Genomic DNA, 15,626 nt, shown 5'->3' with positions numbered 1-15,626 from the left:
CAGACGTAGGAGGCAGAGGAGGCCGGAGGATTGGGAGTGTGGAGGCCGATGCTGCCTCCAAGAGGCTGTGGCAGGAGCCCAGGCCTGCCCAGTAGGGAGTGGCTTCCCCCTGAGTGTGGCCCCCGGGGCCGCCCTGGAGGTTGCTAAGCTTAGACACTGTTTTTGGAATGACAGGTGACTCTTGGACACATAATCTGCTGCCCCTCAAGCCCCACACTGGACTGTTGGCTTTGGGGTCGGGGAATGGTACACGCCAGCGTGCTGGCAAACATGGGAGTGGCCCAGAATGGGGCTTCTGTCACTGAGGGGCTCCTGACCTGAGTCCCCTTGGCCCAGTGGCTTTTTCTATCTGATCCTTCTGCAAGCACTCAGAGGGCTGTTCCTGGTCCAGACACTCTTCAAGGGGAACATTATGGGGGTGACCCAGGTCCGCATCACTCAGGGTTTAAAGGCAGACACTATCGGGGGCGCCTGGGGGGCTCAGTTGGTAAAGTGTCTGACTCTTAATTTCGGATTTCAGGGTCCTGGGACTGAGCCCCACATCGGGCTCCCTGCTCAGCAGGGAGTCTGCTTCTCCCTCTCCCTCTGCTCCTCCCTCTGCCTGTGCTCTCTCTTATCAATCAATCAATCTTAAAGGCAGACACTATCAAGAGACTGGAAAGACAACCCACAGAATGGGAGAAAATATTTGCAAATTGTATGTCACTTAAGAGTCTAGGAGCCCCATCCTCCAGGGCGGACCCGGAGAAGAGCCCTGGTTCCCACGGCTGAAGAGAGAATCCTCACCTGGTCCTGCAGGTAGAGGGAGGCTTCGGACACCGAATGTTCCATGCTGACCTTGCCCCGCTCTTGGCTCTCCCTCAGCTCAGCCAGTTCCTTCTCAATGTCAGCCACGGTGACTCTGAGGGGTGTGCAGAAGAGAGCCTGGCCCCCACCCCTCTCCAGGGCCCAGGCCCACCTGCCCCAGCATGTACAAAGGATGACATGCCTCCCGCATCAGATCCTTGCCCCACCCCACGGCAGGCCCTGTCCGGGGAGTCCCAGGTGCTGATTGTTCAGGAAGTGAGTGCCCACGTGCTAGACTGAGAGGTTTCTACAGGGTGAGCCCCACAAGGAGAGGGCTCTGAGGGGCTCTGGCAGGTGGTCTCCTCCAGCCTCCAACCAGGGATAGAGACTAGGAGCTTCTTTCCTTCCAAGCCCTGGTGCTGAGCTGTTTTAAGAACCTAGAAAAACTTCTACCAGTGGGGCACCTGGGTGGCTCAGTGGTTAAGCATCTGCCTTTGGCTCAGGGTGTGATCCTGGGGTCCCGGGATCGAGTCCTGCATCAGGCTCCCTGCAGGGAGCTGGCTTCTCCCTCTGCCTATGTCTCTGCCTCTGTCTGTGTGTCTCTCATGAATAAATAAAATCTTCAAAACAAACAAACAAAAACTTCTACCAGCAACTTAAACTACATATGGACACCCTGAAAGACATATCAGAGACGGGAGCAGTTCAGGCTGTGAGTGAACCGACGGCCTGCTGTCACCTCCTTGGCTAGAAGTATGCGACACCTGGACATGAGCTGCCCTTGGCAGGGGCATTTTACCTGAGGATTCCCAGCTGCAAGCTCAGCTGGCCATCCTTCATCTCTTTTCCTATTTCTTGCTCCCCATCGCCCTCCAGGATCCTCTGCATCCTGTCCAGCTATAAACCCCAAAGGAAGAGGAAGGTCAGGTAGGCTTGAGTTCTTCGCCTTCTGCATATGTGCCCCCTTCTCAAATCCTAGTCCTAATCCAACCCTTTGTCCGTATGTCCCTTCTGGACATCCATCCAGCCCGTGGGTGCGGCCAGCTGGCATCGGGAAAACAACTGAAGATCCAGAGGCCCCTTGCCATGACCCCTGGCCCCAGAGAGTCCCACACACTCAGCTCCAAGGCTGCTGCAGCACCAGTGGGCTCTGTTGGAAATGGCCACATGGAATGAAAGGGGCACTGGCCTCCTTGTTGGCTAGATCTTGACAGCTTTGAGCATCAGGCTTTAGATCCTGGAAAGGAACATGATGATACCTGAGGAGCATTTCCTACCTCACAGGTTGGTAAAGACCCAAGGAGATGCATGAATATGGGTGCGAGGACCATGGGAGCCATCGAGATACAAATGGAGAGTAGGATTACTGGCATTGGAGGCAAAGTGGGTGGACCCTCCCTTACTTACTTTTGCTTTTTCCTGTCGAACTTCTTTGGTTAAGGACTTGAGAGTCTTCAGCTGTTCCTGCAGGTCAGGGGGTATGCTCTTTTTGACTATGAAAAATGGAGGCTATTAATCAAAAGGGTCAGATCTCCAGCGGGTCCCCAATCCCGACTCCTGGCCCCCACAGTGAAGCTACCCCAGTGAGCGGCAGGACCCGCTCCTGCTCTTCCTGGTGACCAAGAGAGGGAACAGGAAGAAAGGAAAGAGGAGTGTCCTTACTCTATAAAAAAAAAAATCCACTGAATGCTTACTATCCAAAAGGGCTTTGAGATTGCTGACCCATCCACCCACTTTCCACCCATCTCTCAGATCTTAATTATTCTCTGGGCCCGTGGACAATGGTGAAGTCGAGTTCTTTGGCCTCTCCGCTCCCTCCCTCCCCACCCAGCCCCAGTGCTGCTGCTGCCCCCAGCCCACTGTCCTCAACTGGGCTCAGCTGCGGTCAGACAGGGCCCCAGAACTGCCTCCCTCCTCTCCTGAGGTAACTTCGCTCCACCTGGTTTTGCTCCATCTTTTGAACCCCAGAGGCTATAGTGGAGCCCAGAATGGCTAAGAAGGGACATGCTATTTGCAGTGACTCAGGAAGAAGCTCGGCCACCAGATGAGGATGATTAATACCCAGACAGTGGTCCCTCCTGTGCACGAGTGGAACCCACCCATGAGCGCCAGCAGGTACTGTATCTTCTCCAAATCCGTCTGGCCAGCCTGTTCCTCATTTAGCTCTTTCATGTTCTCCTTGAGCTCCACGTAGAGGCCAATGATCTCTCCCATCAGACGAAATGTCTCCACCGCCATGGGGAAGCTAGGAGCCAGTTTATCCAGTGAATCGTGTCTTTCGCTCTGGAAATCACTCTTTTCTGATGAGACTCGGTAGAGGTTGTTCAGATAGTCCGTACTCCTGGCAGAGGTGGCTTCCTGGCCTGGACTAGTCTGGACAGAAATCCCTGGTTGGTCCACGGTATATATTTGTTTTGGATCCAAACTGACCTGGACGTGCTGATCTACCCCTGGGACGCCTGAGTCACGAAGGCCAGGAGGATACATTAGGTCACGGGATTCTGGGATGGAGTATGCATGGTCATGCTGCTCTGTACCTGGTTGTACCTGGCCATGCTGATCTGGGCCAAGTGATGTCAAATGCTGTTGATCTAGGTGTACAGATCCCGCACGAGTGCTTAATGGTGTTGGGCCATGCTGGTCTGCGCCAGGATGCATCAAACCTTGCTGGTAAGTTTCTGATAAACCCTGGCCAATACCTGCTGATACTAAACCTTGCTCGGCTAGGAGAGGTGACACCTGACCATATTGATATCTGCCAGGAGGTATTACACCATGCTGATATGGATGTGGTGATACAAATCTTGGAAACTCTGGGTGGACTGTTGGAGAGCCATGAAGCTCTGTGCCTGGTAGTATCAAGTCTTGTTGTTCTGTACCAGATCGCCTCAAGCCACGCTGATCAATTCCAGGCTGAACCAAACTACGCTGATCAACACTAGGCTGCATAAAACCATGTGGATATGTACCAGGTTGGGCCAAACCACGAGGATAGGCACCAGGTGGAACCAAACCACGTGGATAGGCACCAGGCTGTACTAAACCAGGCAGGTATGCACCGGGCTGTACCAAACTGGGTGGATATGCACTGGGTTGAACCAAGCCAGGAGGATATGTGCCAGGTTGAAAAAAGCCACGTGGATCTGTGCCAGCCTGTACTAAACCATGCTGATCCACTCCACGTTGCACCAAACCACCTGCACCAAGCTGCACCAAACCAGGCTGACCTACACCAGACTGAACCAAACCAGGCTGACCTGCGCCAGGTTGTACCAACCCACGCTGATCCATTCTAGGTTGGACCAAACCAGGCTGACCTGCACCAGGTTGCACCAAACCAGGCCGAGCTACACCACGTTGGACCAAACCATGCTGATCCATTTCGGGTTGGATCAAACCAGGCTGACCTGGACGAAGTTGCACCAAACCACGCTGATCCATTCCAGGTCTGACTAAAGCAGGCTGGACTGCTCCAGGTTGGACCAAACCACGCTGATCCATACCAGGTCTGACCAAAGCAGGCTGACCTGCACCAGGTTGGACCAAAGCAGGCTGACCTGCACCAGGCTGCACCAAACCACTCTGATCCATTCCAGGCTGGACCAAACCAGGCTGACTGGCATCAGGTTGCACCAAACCACGCTGATCCATTCCAGGTTGGACCAAACCAGGCCGACCTGCACCAGGCTGCACCAAGCCACGCTGATCCATTGCAGGTTGAACCAAACCAGGCTGACCTGCACCACGTTGCACCAAACCAGGCTGAGCTACACCACGTTGGACCAAACCAGGCTGAGCTGTACCAGGCTGCACCAAGCCATGCTGATCCATTCCAGGCTGACCTGCACCAGGCTGCACCAAACCACGCTGGTCTGTTCCAGGCTGCACCAAACCAGGCTGACCTGCACCAGGTTGCACCAAACCACGCTGATCCATTACAGGTTGGACCAAACCAGGCTGACTGGCATCAGGTTGCACCAAAACACGCTGATCCATTTCAGGTTGGACCAAACCAGGCTGACCTGCACCACGTTGCACCAAACCAGGCTGACCTGCACCATATTGGACCAAACCAGGCTGAGCTGTACCAGGCTGCACCAAGCCACGCTGATCTGTTCCAGGCTGCACCAAACCAGGCTGACCTATACCAGGTTGCACAAAGCCATGCTGATCCATTCCAGGTTGGACCAAACCAGGCCAACCTGCACCAGGCTGCACCAAGCCACGCTGATCCATTGCAGGTTGGACCAAACCAGGCTGACCTGCACCACGTTGCACCAAACCAGGCTGACCTGCACCATGTTGGACCAAACCAGGCTGAGCTGTACCAGGCTGCACCAAGCCACGCTGATCCATTCCAGGCTGACCTGCACCAGGCTGCACCAAACCACGCTGATCCATTGCAGGTTGGACCAAACCAGGCTGACTGGCATCAGGTTGCACCAAACCATGCTGATCCATTCCAGGTTGGACCAAACCAGGCTGACCTGCATCAGGTTGCACCAAACCACGCTGATCCATTCCAGGTTGGACCAAACCATGCTGATCCATTGCAGGTTGGACCAAACCAGGCTGACCTGCATCAGGTTGCACCAAACCATGCTGATCCATTCCACGCTGGACCAAACCAGGCTGACCTGCACCAGGTTGCACCAAACCACGCTGGTCCATTGCAGGTTGGACCAAACCACGCTGACCTGTACCAGGTTGCACCAAACTATGCTGATCCATTCTAGGTTGCACCAAACCACGCTGGTCCATTCCAGGTTGCACCAAACCAGGCCGACCTGCACCAGGTTGCACCAAACTACGCTGATCCATTTCAGGTTGTACCAAACCACGCTGATCCATTCCAGGTTGCACCAAACCATGCTGATCTGTTCCAGGTTGCACCAAACCACGCTGATCCATTCCAGGTTGGACCAAACCAGGCTGACCTGTACCAGGTTGCACCAAACTACGCTGATCCATTCCAGGTTGCACCAAACCATGCTGACCTGCACCAACTTGGACCAAACCACGCTGACCTGCACCAGGTTGCGTCAAACCATGCTGATCCAAACCATGCTGAGCTATACCAGGTTGCACTAAACCATACTGATCCATTGCATGTTGGACCAAACCAGGCTGGCCACCAGGTTGGATCAAACTAGGCTGACCTATACCAGGTTGGACTAAACTGTACTGGTCCATTCCAGGCTGGATCAAACCACGCTGACCTGCACCAGGCTGGACCAAACTAGGCTGACCTGCACCAGGCTGCACCAAACCACGCTGATCCATTCCAAGTTGGACTGAATCATACTGATCTATTCCAGGTTGGACCAAACCACGCTGACTTGCAACAGGCTGCACCAAACTGGGCTGACCTGCACCAGGTTGAACCAAACCACGCTGATCCATTTCAGGTTGGACCAAACCATGTTGATCCATTTCCAGCTGCCCCAAAACATTCTGACCCATCCTAAGTTGGGCTAAATCTTGCTGACCCATTCCAGATGGCATCAAACTAGGCTGAACTGCACTAGGCTGGACCAAACCAAATGGATATACATCAGGCTGTACTAAGCCAAATGGATATGCAACAGGCTGTCCCCAGCCACTGGGATATGGACCAGGTTGTACCCAATCAGGTAGATAAGCACCAGGCTGGACCAAACCACTTTGACCTACAATAGGCTGCACCAAACCAGGCTGACTTACACTAGGCCGACCTGCAATAGGAGGCACCAAACCAGGCTGACTTACACTAGGCCGACCTGCAACAGGAGGCACCAAACCAGGCTGACTTACACTAGGCCGACCTGCAACAGGCGGCACCAAACCAGGCTGACTTACACTAGGCCGACCTGCAACAGGCGGCACCAAACCAGGCTGACTTACACTAGGCCGACCTGCAACAGGCGGCACCAAACCAGGCTGACTTACACTAGGCCGACCTGCAACAGGCGGCACCAAACCAGGCTGACTTACACTAGGCCGACCTGCAACAGGCGGCACCAAACCAGGCTGACTTACACTAGGCCGACCTGCAACAGGCGGCACCAAACCAGGCTGACTTGTACTAGGCCGACCTGCAACAGGCGGCACCAAACCAGGCTGACTTGTACTAGGCCGACCTGCAACAGGTGGCACCAAACCAGGCTGACTTGTACTAGGCCGACCTGCAACAGGTGGCACCAAACCAGGCTGACTTGCTTCAGGCTGCACCAAATCACGTTGATCTGCACCAGGCTGCACCAAACCAAGCTGATCTGCACCAGGCTGAACCAAACCACGCTGACCTGTACCAGGTCGGGCCAAAGTAGTCTGATCTGTACCAGTTGCTACCAAACCACGTGGATCTGCCCCAGGCTGGATTACATCATGCTGCTCTGTACCAGGTTGAATGAACCCAGATGTTTCCAAACCAGACTGTACAAAACCTTGCTGATCTGCAGCAACTTGCATCAAACCAGGTGGTACCAAACCACGTTGATCTGTAAGATATGGAACCAATCCACGTTGATCCATTCCTTGTTGATCCGTGGCAGATACTAAAAATCCATGCTGATCTATGCTAAAGGGTACCAATCCATGCTGATCCACACCAGACTGTTGGTCTGCGCCAGGAGGTATTGCACCATGCTGATATGTGCTAAGTGGAACCATACCAGGCTGACCTGTACTAGGTAGTTCCAATCTTTGCTGATCTGTGCCAGGTGCCAATGGTGGCACCATACCACGCTGCTGATCCATGCCAGGTAGTACCAAGCCCTGCTCATCCATTCCAGGTGGCATCACACCAAGCTGACCCATGCTGTGGGGTACCACACCATGTGGGTAAGTGCTAGGTTGGAGCAATGGAAGCTGATCCATGCCAAGTGGTCCTAATCCATGCTGATCTGGCCTTGAATAGATGTGACCCTGGCTTACAGACACCTCCCCATGCTGATCTGGGTATACAGGATGATGCCAGTCTCTGGCCACAGAAGCTAAGTCCTGTTGAACTGGACCAGGGTGTGCCTCTCGTTCATCTTTTCTTAGGTGTGCTAAGCTGTGCAGCTGAGGCTCTCTCATCCTACGACGATCTGACTCTTTTCTGAATTGGGACATAGACGGGTGATGGGGCTTTGCCAGGCCAGCTTCATCACGGGCCCTTGGATGTTCTCTACCAGGGAATGCAGTAGCAGAGGCACCTCTGCTTCGTTCCCTGGTAACCCCCTCAGAGGGGTAAACTGTACCACTGATTCCTGCTGATGAGGTCCGATCTGAGCCATAGCCACTGGCAGTATCCAAAGCCGGGTCAGCACTTGAGTGCTTGATGGAGACTCCACTTTGAATTCCATCATTTGATGTTATGGAAGCGTGTGCTTTGCGTTTAGGAAGGCCTGTTGTTGTCTCTGAGCCCTGGTTGAAGAGGAAGAATGAAGTCAGTAACTACAAGTAGAAAGGACTTAGCATAAGGCATGAAGGGAAGAAAATCTGGGACATCTGACTAGGATGACTTAGGGATTTTGGAGAGAAACACCCTCTGGTCCCCAAAACTAAGCTGGGCACAAAGGCTTTGACATTCTTGAAGGATAGATCTCTAAGGCTTTGAGAATCTGCACATTTGCAAATGGCATAATAATATGGCCCAGCGGTTTGGCGCCACCTTCAGCCTGGGGTATGATCCTGGAGACCCAGGATAGATGCCACGTCAGGCTCCCTGCGTGGAGCCTGCTTCTCCCTCTGCCTGTGTCTCTGCCTCTCTCTCTCTGTCATGAATAAATAAAATAAAATAAAATAAAATAAAATAAAATAAAATGTTATTTCTCCCCGTAAAAGGCACTGGAAACACTATACAAGTGATCTACTCCAACTATTCCTGGGTCTACACATAAAGGACATGAGTAATTTATTAAGTTTAAAATATAAAGTCTGCCCTATCATTGGCCCACTGCTGATGGTAAAAGTATCACTGCAGGGCAAGTAAACCGTATATCCAAAATGTAAATGCACAAACTCTTGGATCCAGAAATTCTATAGATAAGATTTTCCCTATGGATTTTTACAAAGGACTGCCAGGATATATGTACAGAGTCTGCAATTCTGTTTATGAAAATAGGTTATCAATAGGGGACTGATATATATAGGGGGCATGCCCATATAGAATACCAAGGACCTGTTAAAAAAAAGATTATGGACCATTTCCATTTCCAGCCCAAATGGAAGAACAGGGATGAGATTTACCCTCCTGTTTGTAACCAAAACCCAAGAACCAAAAGCAACAAAAGCTATGAAATGGTGGTTTTCTAAACACTGGATATCAGCTAATGAAAGCTCACAACCCCTGAAAGATGGAGAGACAAACTAGGTGAGCCCTGTGGTTGTCTCAGCTTACTGTCTCAATAGAGTTTCCAGGCTGCAGTGCCCCTGAAAAGGGTCTGAGTTGAGGGGACAAACACGAGCATGCAGGGAGACTGAAGCAACTAGAGGTAGATCATAGGACAGAGTATCAGAAAGAAAGGAGTTGCACAGGGGTGCCTGGTGGCTCAGTTGGCTGAGCATCTGACTCTTGATTTTGGCTCAGGCCATGATCTCAGGGTCCTGGGATTGAGCCCCATGTCAGGATCCACGCTCAGGGGAGAGGAGGAGTCAGCTTGAGGATTCTCTCTCCCTCTCCCTCTGCCCCTTCCCTGACTCATGTTCTCTTTCTCTCTCTCAAATAGATAAATATATCATAAAAAAAGAAAAACCATGGAGATATACATAGAGAGGACTCAGGAGATCTGTAGAGGGTCCTCTTTGGGTAGTCAGCACAGAAATGATCAGCAGTATATGTGAGGAAACTCCCCAAGGTTGGGAAAAGAGCCATCTGCAAGGCTGGAGGGAACAGTGCCCAGACTCTCATGGGGCTGGGAACAGTGCCTGTTTCTATCAGCCAGTTTGGAAAAAACTCAATTCAGGGGAGAGTACTCAGAAAGGTGTTGCCTCAAAAGTGGAGAATAATCAGCTCTACACTGAACATTGCTATGGACCCACTAAAAAAATAACCAAACAAAATATACCATAAAAGAAACAACAAGTGAATTAAAATGGTACACTAGAATACACTTACTTAACACAAAAGAGACGAAATTGAGGAATGGAGGAACAGATAAGACAGAAGACATATAGAAAATAACAAATGGAAGATATAAACCTACTTTATCAGTAATTAAACACTCCAATCAGAAGATGGGGATTTGCAGAATGGATTTAGAAACATGATCCAGGGGGCCCACACTCACTGTGTGCAACCCTTTCTTTTGAGGCCTGGAGGCACATGAGACCCTCTCCATGGACTGGCAGCCATGGTCAGGGAGGACACGGTAGCAAGCACCAGCATGTGTGTCCCGGTGGCAGGAGTGGGGCTGGCCCAGCACATATTCACCTTGAAGAGAAACATGAGGCAGAAGCCCAAGATCATTGAGATGCCTGTATCCAAGCCCTGCATCTCTGGATGTTGCTTACTGACTATGCTGTTGTTCCAGGACAAATTTAAGAACAGAAGAACTTGGAGTGCCTTTAAGGACAGTTGAATAACCAAGAAGTGACTAATCAAGAATTTGATGTACGTGTGAAAATGAGGTCAGAATTTCAAAAAAAGTTCAGTTTACATCAAAACTCTGTAAGAGAAGAAATTATCTGCAGTCTTATCCAAGAAGGACCTGCCACCTTTAAGATAGTCATAGACTTCAACACGACACTAAGTAGATTTTCCTACAAAGGGAAAAGATGCCCAACATGTCATAATATTGACAATTATAAGCTGGTTACAGATCGAGGTCAGAGTTACTGCAAGTAAAGGAAAAAGACTATGCTATTAAAATTGATCCTTTTCCTACAATAGAAGAGAATTACCCTTTTTATTAAAAAAAAAATTATTCATGAGAGACAGAGAAAGAGAGGGGCAGAGACACAGGCAGAGGGAGAAGCAGGCTCAATGCAGGGAGCCCCATGTGGGACTCAATCCCGGGACTCCAGGATCAGGCCCTGGGCTGAAGGCGGCGCTAAACCACTGAGCCACCCAGGCTGCCTGAGAAGTACCCTTGTATGGTTGAAAGGTACCCTAAATCACAAGGTTTGCTTGTTGAACAAGCTCTACCAGAAGCTAAACTGAAAGAAACTGTGGCAGAATCTGATGTATGTTCAGGGAAGGATACGAGAATGTTGTCAGTAAGCTCCAACAACACAGTCTCCCCAGGTTCACATTTTCAGCTGGTATCCATGATGTACTAGAAGAAGTATCCCTCAAGCTAGAGTTGATCATCCAAACGTCAGAGTCATGACCAACTTCGTGGATTTTGATGAAAAAGGAGTGTTCAAAGGACTTAAAGGAGGACTAATTCATGAATTTAACAGATATGGTAGGGCTATGAGCAACAGAGAACATCTCCATCAACTATAAGACGGTAACAACACAATTCTGCTGGGAGACTCCTAAGGAGGCTTGAGAATGGCAGATGGACTAGCCCATGTTGAACACATTCTGGAAACTGGATACCAAATGATAGTGTAAAGGAGCTTTTACAAAAAAAGTACATGGACTCTTATGATATTATTTTAGCAAAAGATGAATCATTGGAGGTAGCCAACACTGTCTTACAGAAGATTCTGTAGATAAGCATTCTTTAAGACCTCTTCCCTGTGGATACAATTGATGCAAGAACTGCTTGTCCATTTGTCTTGCTCAAAAACTCTTATTTGTAATATATTCTTGCCCTTGAAGTTTTCCTCTGCATTACTGAAGTAACTTCAAACACAAAAAAGGACCTGTAAGGTCCTTTTTTCCACTTCTCTCAATACACTCCTCACCATATTTTTTAACAGATTTTTAAAAAATTAAAAAAGCCTCAAAACAAAACTTAAAGTCAAAATATTAAAAAATAACTCCTCTAACTTTTCCAAAATGAATTTTGTAGTTTATGTTTTTAGGGCCTTCTTAGTACTGGTAAAGTTTGTAGAAGTTAAGAAGTTTTATGAAATGGTGAAACAATGTGCATGATTTTAAGTTTTGTTCCTTTCATAATTTAGGTGAATTATGCTGATGGCATAATCATCTCCCAATATTGTATTATGTGTGATATTTTGTTTTAGGAACATTAATATTTACCATAAAACATTAGCACTTGGTGTTTAAAAAAACTTTGGATCCCTGGGTGCCGCAGCGGTTTACGCCTGCCTTTGGCCCAGGGCGCGATCCTGGAGACCCGGGATCGAATCCCACGTCGGGCTCCCGGTGCATGGAGCCTGCTTCTCCCTCTGCCTGTGTCTCTGCCTCTCTCTCTCTCTCTCTCTGTGACTATCATAAAAAATAAAATAAAATAAAAATAAAAAATTAAAAAAAAAAACAAAAAAACTGTTGGTGGGATCCCTGGGTGGCGCAGCGGTTTGGCGCCTGCCTTTGGCCCAAGGCGCGATCCTGGAGACCTGGGATCGAATCCCACATCGGGCTCCCGGTGCATGGAGCCTGCTTCTCCCTCTGCCTGTGTCTCTGCCTCTCTCTCTCTCTCTCTCTCTCTCTGTGACTATCATAAATAAATAAAAATTTAAAAAATTTTTTAAAAAACTGTTGGTATCGACGTTACTAATCATTACAAAATGTTCTATAGAGAAGCACAGATAATAAACATGAAATGAAAAGCAAAACCAAAAAACAAAACCCATACATGATCCAACTAAATGCTGTCTATAAGAGATCTATGTTAGAGTCAAAGAAAGAAACAGGTAAAAAGTAAAAGGATAGAAAAAAAATAAATGCAAATAATCAAAAGAGAGCTGGGGGCACTGCCTGGCTGGCTCAGTTGATGGAGCATGGGACTCTCAATTTCAGGATTGTGAGTTCAACCCCTACCTCCAATGTAGAGATAAAGAAGGAGGAGGAGGAGGAGGAGGAGTAGAGGGGGGGAGGAGGAGGAGGAGGAGAAGAGTTTGAGTAGCTGTGTTAATATCAGACAACATTGTTAATAGAGACAAAGAAAGACATTTTACACTGATAAAAGAGTCAATTTATTTAAAAGATGTAATAGTTTAAAAAAATATATGAACCCAACCATAGTGCCCTAACAAACATGAAGAAAACCTGACAGAATTAAAGGAAGAAACAGACAAGTCAACAATAATAGTTGCAGACTTTAATATCTCACTTTTGATAGGGATAGAATACAGATAGGCAGAAGATCAACTAGAAAATAAAAGACTTGATCTATGGACCAACTGTACCAGCAAACATCTGTAGAACACTCCACCCAAGAAGATCTGAATAAACACTCTTCCTGCATGCACGCAGAACATTTTCCACAACAAACCATATGTTGGGCCACTAGAAAACAAAATGAAATACAAAACACAGGAAAAATAAAGATGTTTTCAAACAACTAAATACAAGCTGAAATTCATGAACAGCAAGACTCACTCTATAAGAAATGTTAAGTGAAATCCTTCAGGCAAACAGAAAATGATACCAGAGGGGTAACAAGCACTGGAAATGATGTTTTTTCTTGACTCAAATCCCTTTGAAAGATAAACGACTGAACAAAATAATAAGACTGTATTGTAGGGTTTATAACAAATGTAAAAGTAAAACGCATGACAACAACAGCATAGAATAGGAATTGGCAAAGGCACCTGGGTGGCTCAGTGGTTGAGCATCTGCCTTTGGCTCAGGTCATGCTCCTGGAGTCCTCGGATCGAGTCCTGCATTGGGCTTCTCGCAGGGAACCTGCTTCTCCCTCTACCTGTCTCTGCCTCTCTCTGTGTGTCTCTCATGAATAAATATTTTAAAAATCTTAAAAAAAAAAAAAAAAAGAACAGGAATTGGCAAGCGATGGTCCATGGGCCAAAACCAGCCCATCATCTGTTTTTGTAAATGACGTTTTATTGGGACACAGACACACTCATTCACTTATGTATTGTTTATGGTTGCTTTCACAATAACAATAGAGTTGAGCAATTGTGACAAAGACTGTATGACCCACAAAACCTAAAATATTTCCTTGGCTCCTTCACAAAAAGTTTGTTGACTCCAGAATTAAAGGCCTCTAGAAGTATTTTACTGTAAAATCCTAATATAACTTGAAGGTGGATTGTGATAAGCTAAAGATGTATAAATCTAGAAACCTTAAAGCAACCACTCAAATAACACAGATGTATAGCTAATAAGCCAATAAGGATGTTAAAAAGCAAAAACACTCAAATAATACAAAAGAAGTAGACAAAGAGGGAAAAGGAAGAAAAAGCAGATGGAACAAATAGAACACTAATAGTAGGATGACAGACTCAACCCTAATTATATCAATAATCACATTAAATGTAAATGATCAAAACAGCCTGATTAAAAAGCAGAGATTGTCAGGGGCACCTGGGTGGCTCAGTCAGTTGAGCATCTGACTTTGGCTCAGGTTATGAACTCAGGATCCTGGGATAGAGCCCTGAGTTGGGCTCCAGTGGGGAGTCCACTTCTCCCTTTCCCTCTTCCTGTATACCTCTCCTCATTGCTTGTGCTCATACATTCTCTCTCTCAAATAAATAAAATCTTTTTTTTTTGTTCCAAATAATTATTGAAATCTCTAATACAACATTTCTGGATGTTCCCAACATTTGATTAATGAGCTAAAAATGAACAATTCTAATTTGTTGAGCAAAAATAATTTCAAAAATTTAATGAGATCACAACCATATAGTTTTATTGTTTCCAATATTTTTGAAAATCTTTTTTAAAAAAAAATCAAAGGTTGTCAGATTGGTTAAAAAAACAAGATCAACTACATGCCACTTACAAGAAAAAAAACTTTATACAGAGAGACATACATAGGTAAAACAAAAAAGAATTGGAGAAGATAAACCATATTCATAGTAAAAGAAAAAACTAAGAGCTGAAATCACTATATTAATATCAGACAAGGTAGATTTCAGAACTAAGAATATTACTAGGGATAAAAAGATCATTTCTTTTTTTTTTTTTTTTTTTTTTTAGATTTTATTTATTTATTCATGAGAGACAGACAGAGGCAGAGACACAGGCAGAGGGAGAAGCAGGCTCCCTGCAGGGAGCCCGATGTGGGACTCGATCTGGAGTCTCCAGGATCACGCCCTGGGCCAAAGGCAGACACTCAACCACCAAGTCACCCAGGTGCCCCAAAAAATGTCATTTCTTAACATAAGGAGATCAATTCATCAAGAAGGCATAACAATCCTAAACGTTTCTGCACCTAATGACAGGGCTTCAAAATATGTGAAGCAAAACCGGATACACCAACAAGGAGATATGGACAAATCCACAGTTATAGTCAGAGATTTCAATACCTTGCTCTCCATAATTGACAAGTAGGCTGGAAATCAGCAAGGTCATTGTTTTTGTTTTCTGGAGCTGCTATAACAAACAGACTAGGTGACTTATGCAACAGAAATGTATTGTCTCACAGCTCTGGAGGCCAGAGGTTCAGGATCAGGTGTTAGCAGTGTCGGTTCCCTCTGAAGCTGTGACGGAGAATCTGTTCTATGCGCTCTTCTGGCCGCTGGTGGCCTCAGGCATTCGTCTATGGTTTCTTCTCCTGACCATCTATGGACAGTCATCTCCAATCTGTATGTGTCTGTCTTTCTGTCCAAATTTCCCCTTTGTATAGAGATTCACTTATATTGGATTAGGGCCCACCTTATTGACCTCGTCTTAACTTGATCATCTGTAAAGACCCAGTTCCAAATAAGGCCACATTTACAGATCCTGGAAGTTAGGACTTCACCACCTTTTAGGAGGGGTGGGGAAGGACACAGTTTAACCCTAAACAGATACAGTAACTTGAATGACACTATAACCTACTGGACCCAATTGACAT

At 47.3% G+C, this 15,626-nt stretch overlaps 1 protein-coding gene and 1 pseudogene across 6 annotated transcripts in view; one reads left to right on the top strand and one right to left on the bottom strand.

Moving 5' to 3' along the window:
* The window catches only part of QRICH2 (glutamine rich 2), a 34,086-nt gene that overhangs the window by 8,635 nt on the left and 9,825 nt on the right, over positions 1–15,626 (bottom strand). For 4 of the 6 annotated variants that reach the window (XR_005364192.1, XM_038546519.1, XM_038546520.1 and 1 more), the window contains exons 5-8: positions 2,886–8,175; positions 2,194–2,279; positions 1,586–1,683; positions 787–901 (exon numbers count right to left, since the gene is read on the bottom strand). Coding sequence is in view for 5 of the 6 variants with exons in the window: in XM_038546519.1 (XP_038402447.1) it covers positions 787–901; positions 1,586–1,683; positions 2,194–2,279; positions 2,886–8,175 (5,589 nt within the window). In the remaining variant the exon portion in view is untranslated. The remainder of the gene's footprint in view (positions 1–786; positions 902–1,585; positions 1,684–2,193; positions 2,280–2,885; positions 8,176–15,626) is intronic. The other 2 variants (XM_038546523.1, XM_038546522.1) reach the window with 2 other exon arrangements.
* LOC102154825 lies at positions 10,772–11,520 on the top strand (annotated as a pseudogene).

The sequence above is a fragment of the Canis lupus genome, chromosome 9 (genome assembly GCF_011100685.1).
Source record: "Canis lupus familiaris isolate Mischka breed German Shepherd chromosome 9, alternate assembly UU_Cfam_GSD_1.0, whole genome shotgun sequence".
NCBI lineage: Eukaryota > Metazoa > Chordata > Mammalia > Carnivora > Canidae > Canis > Canis lupus.
Note: the sequence above shows the minus strand (reverse complement) of the source record. Positions and strands in the feature narration are given on the sequence as shown.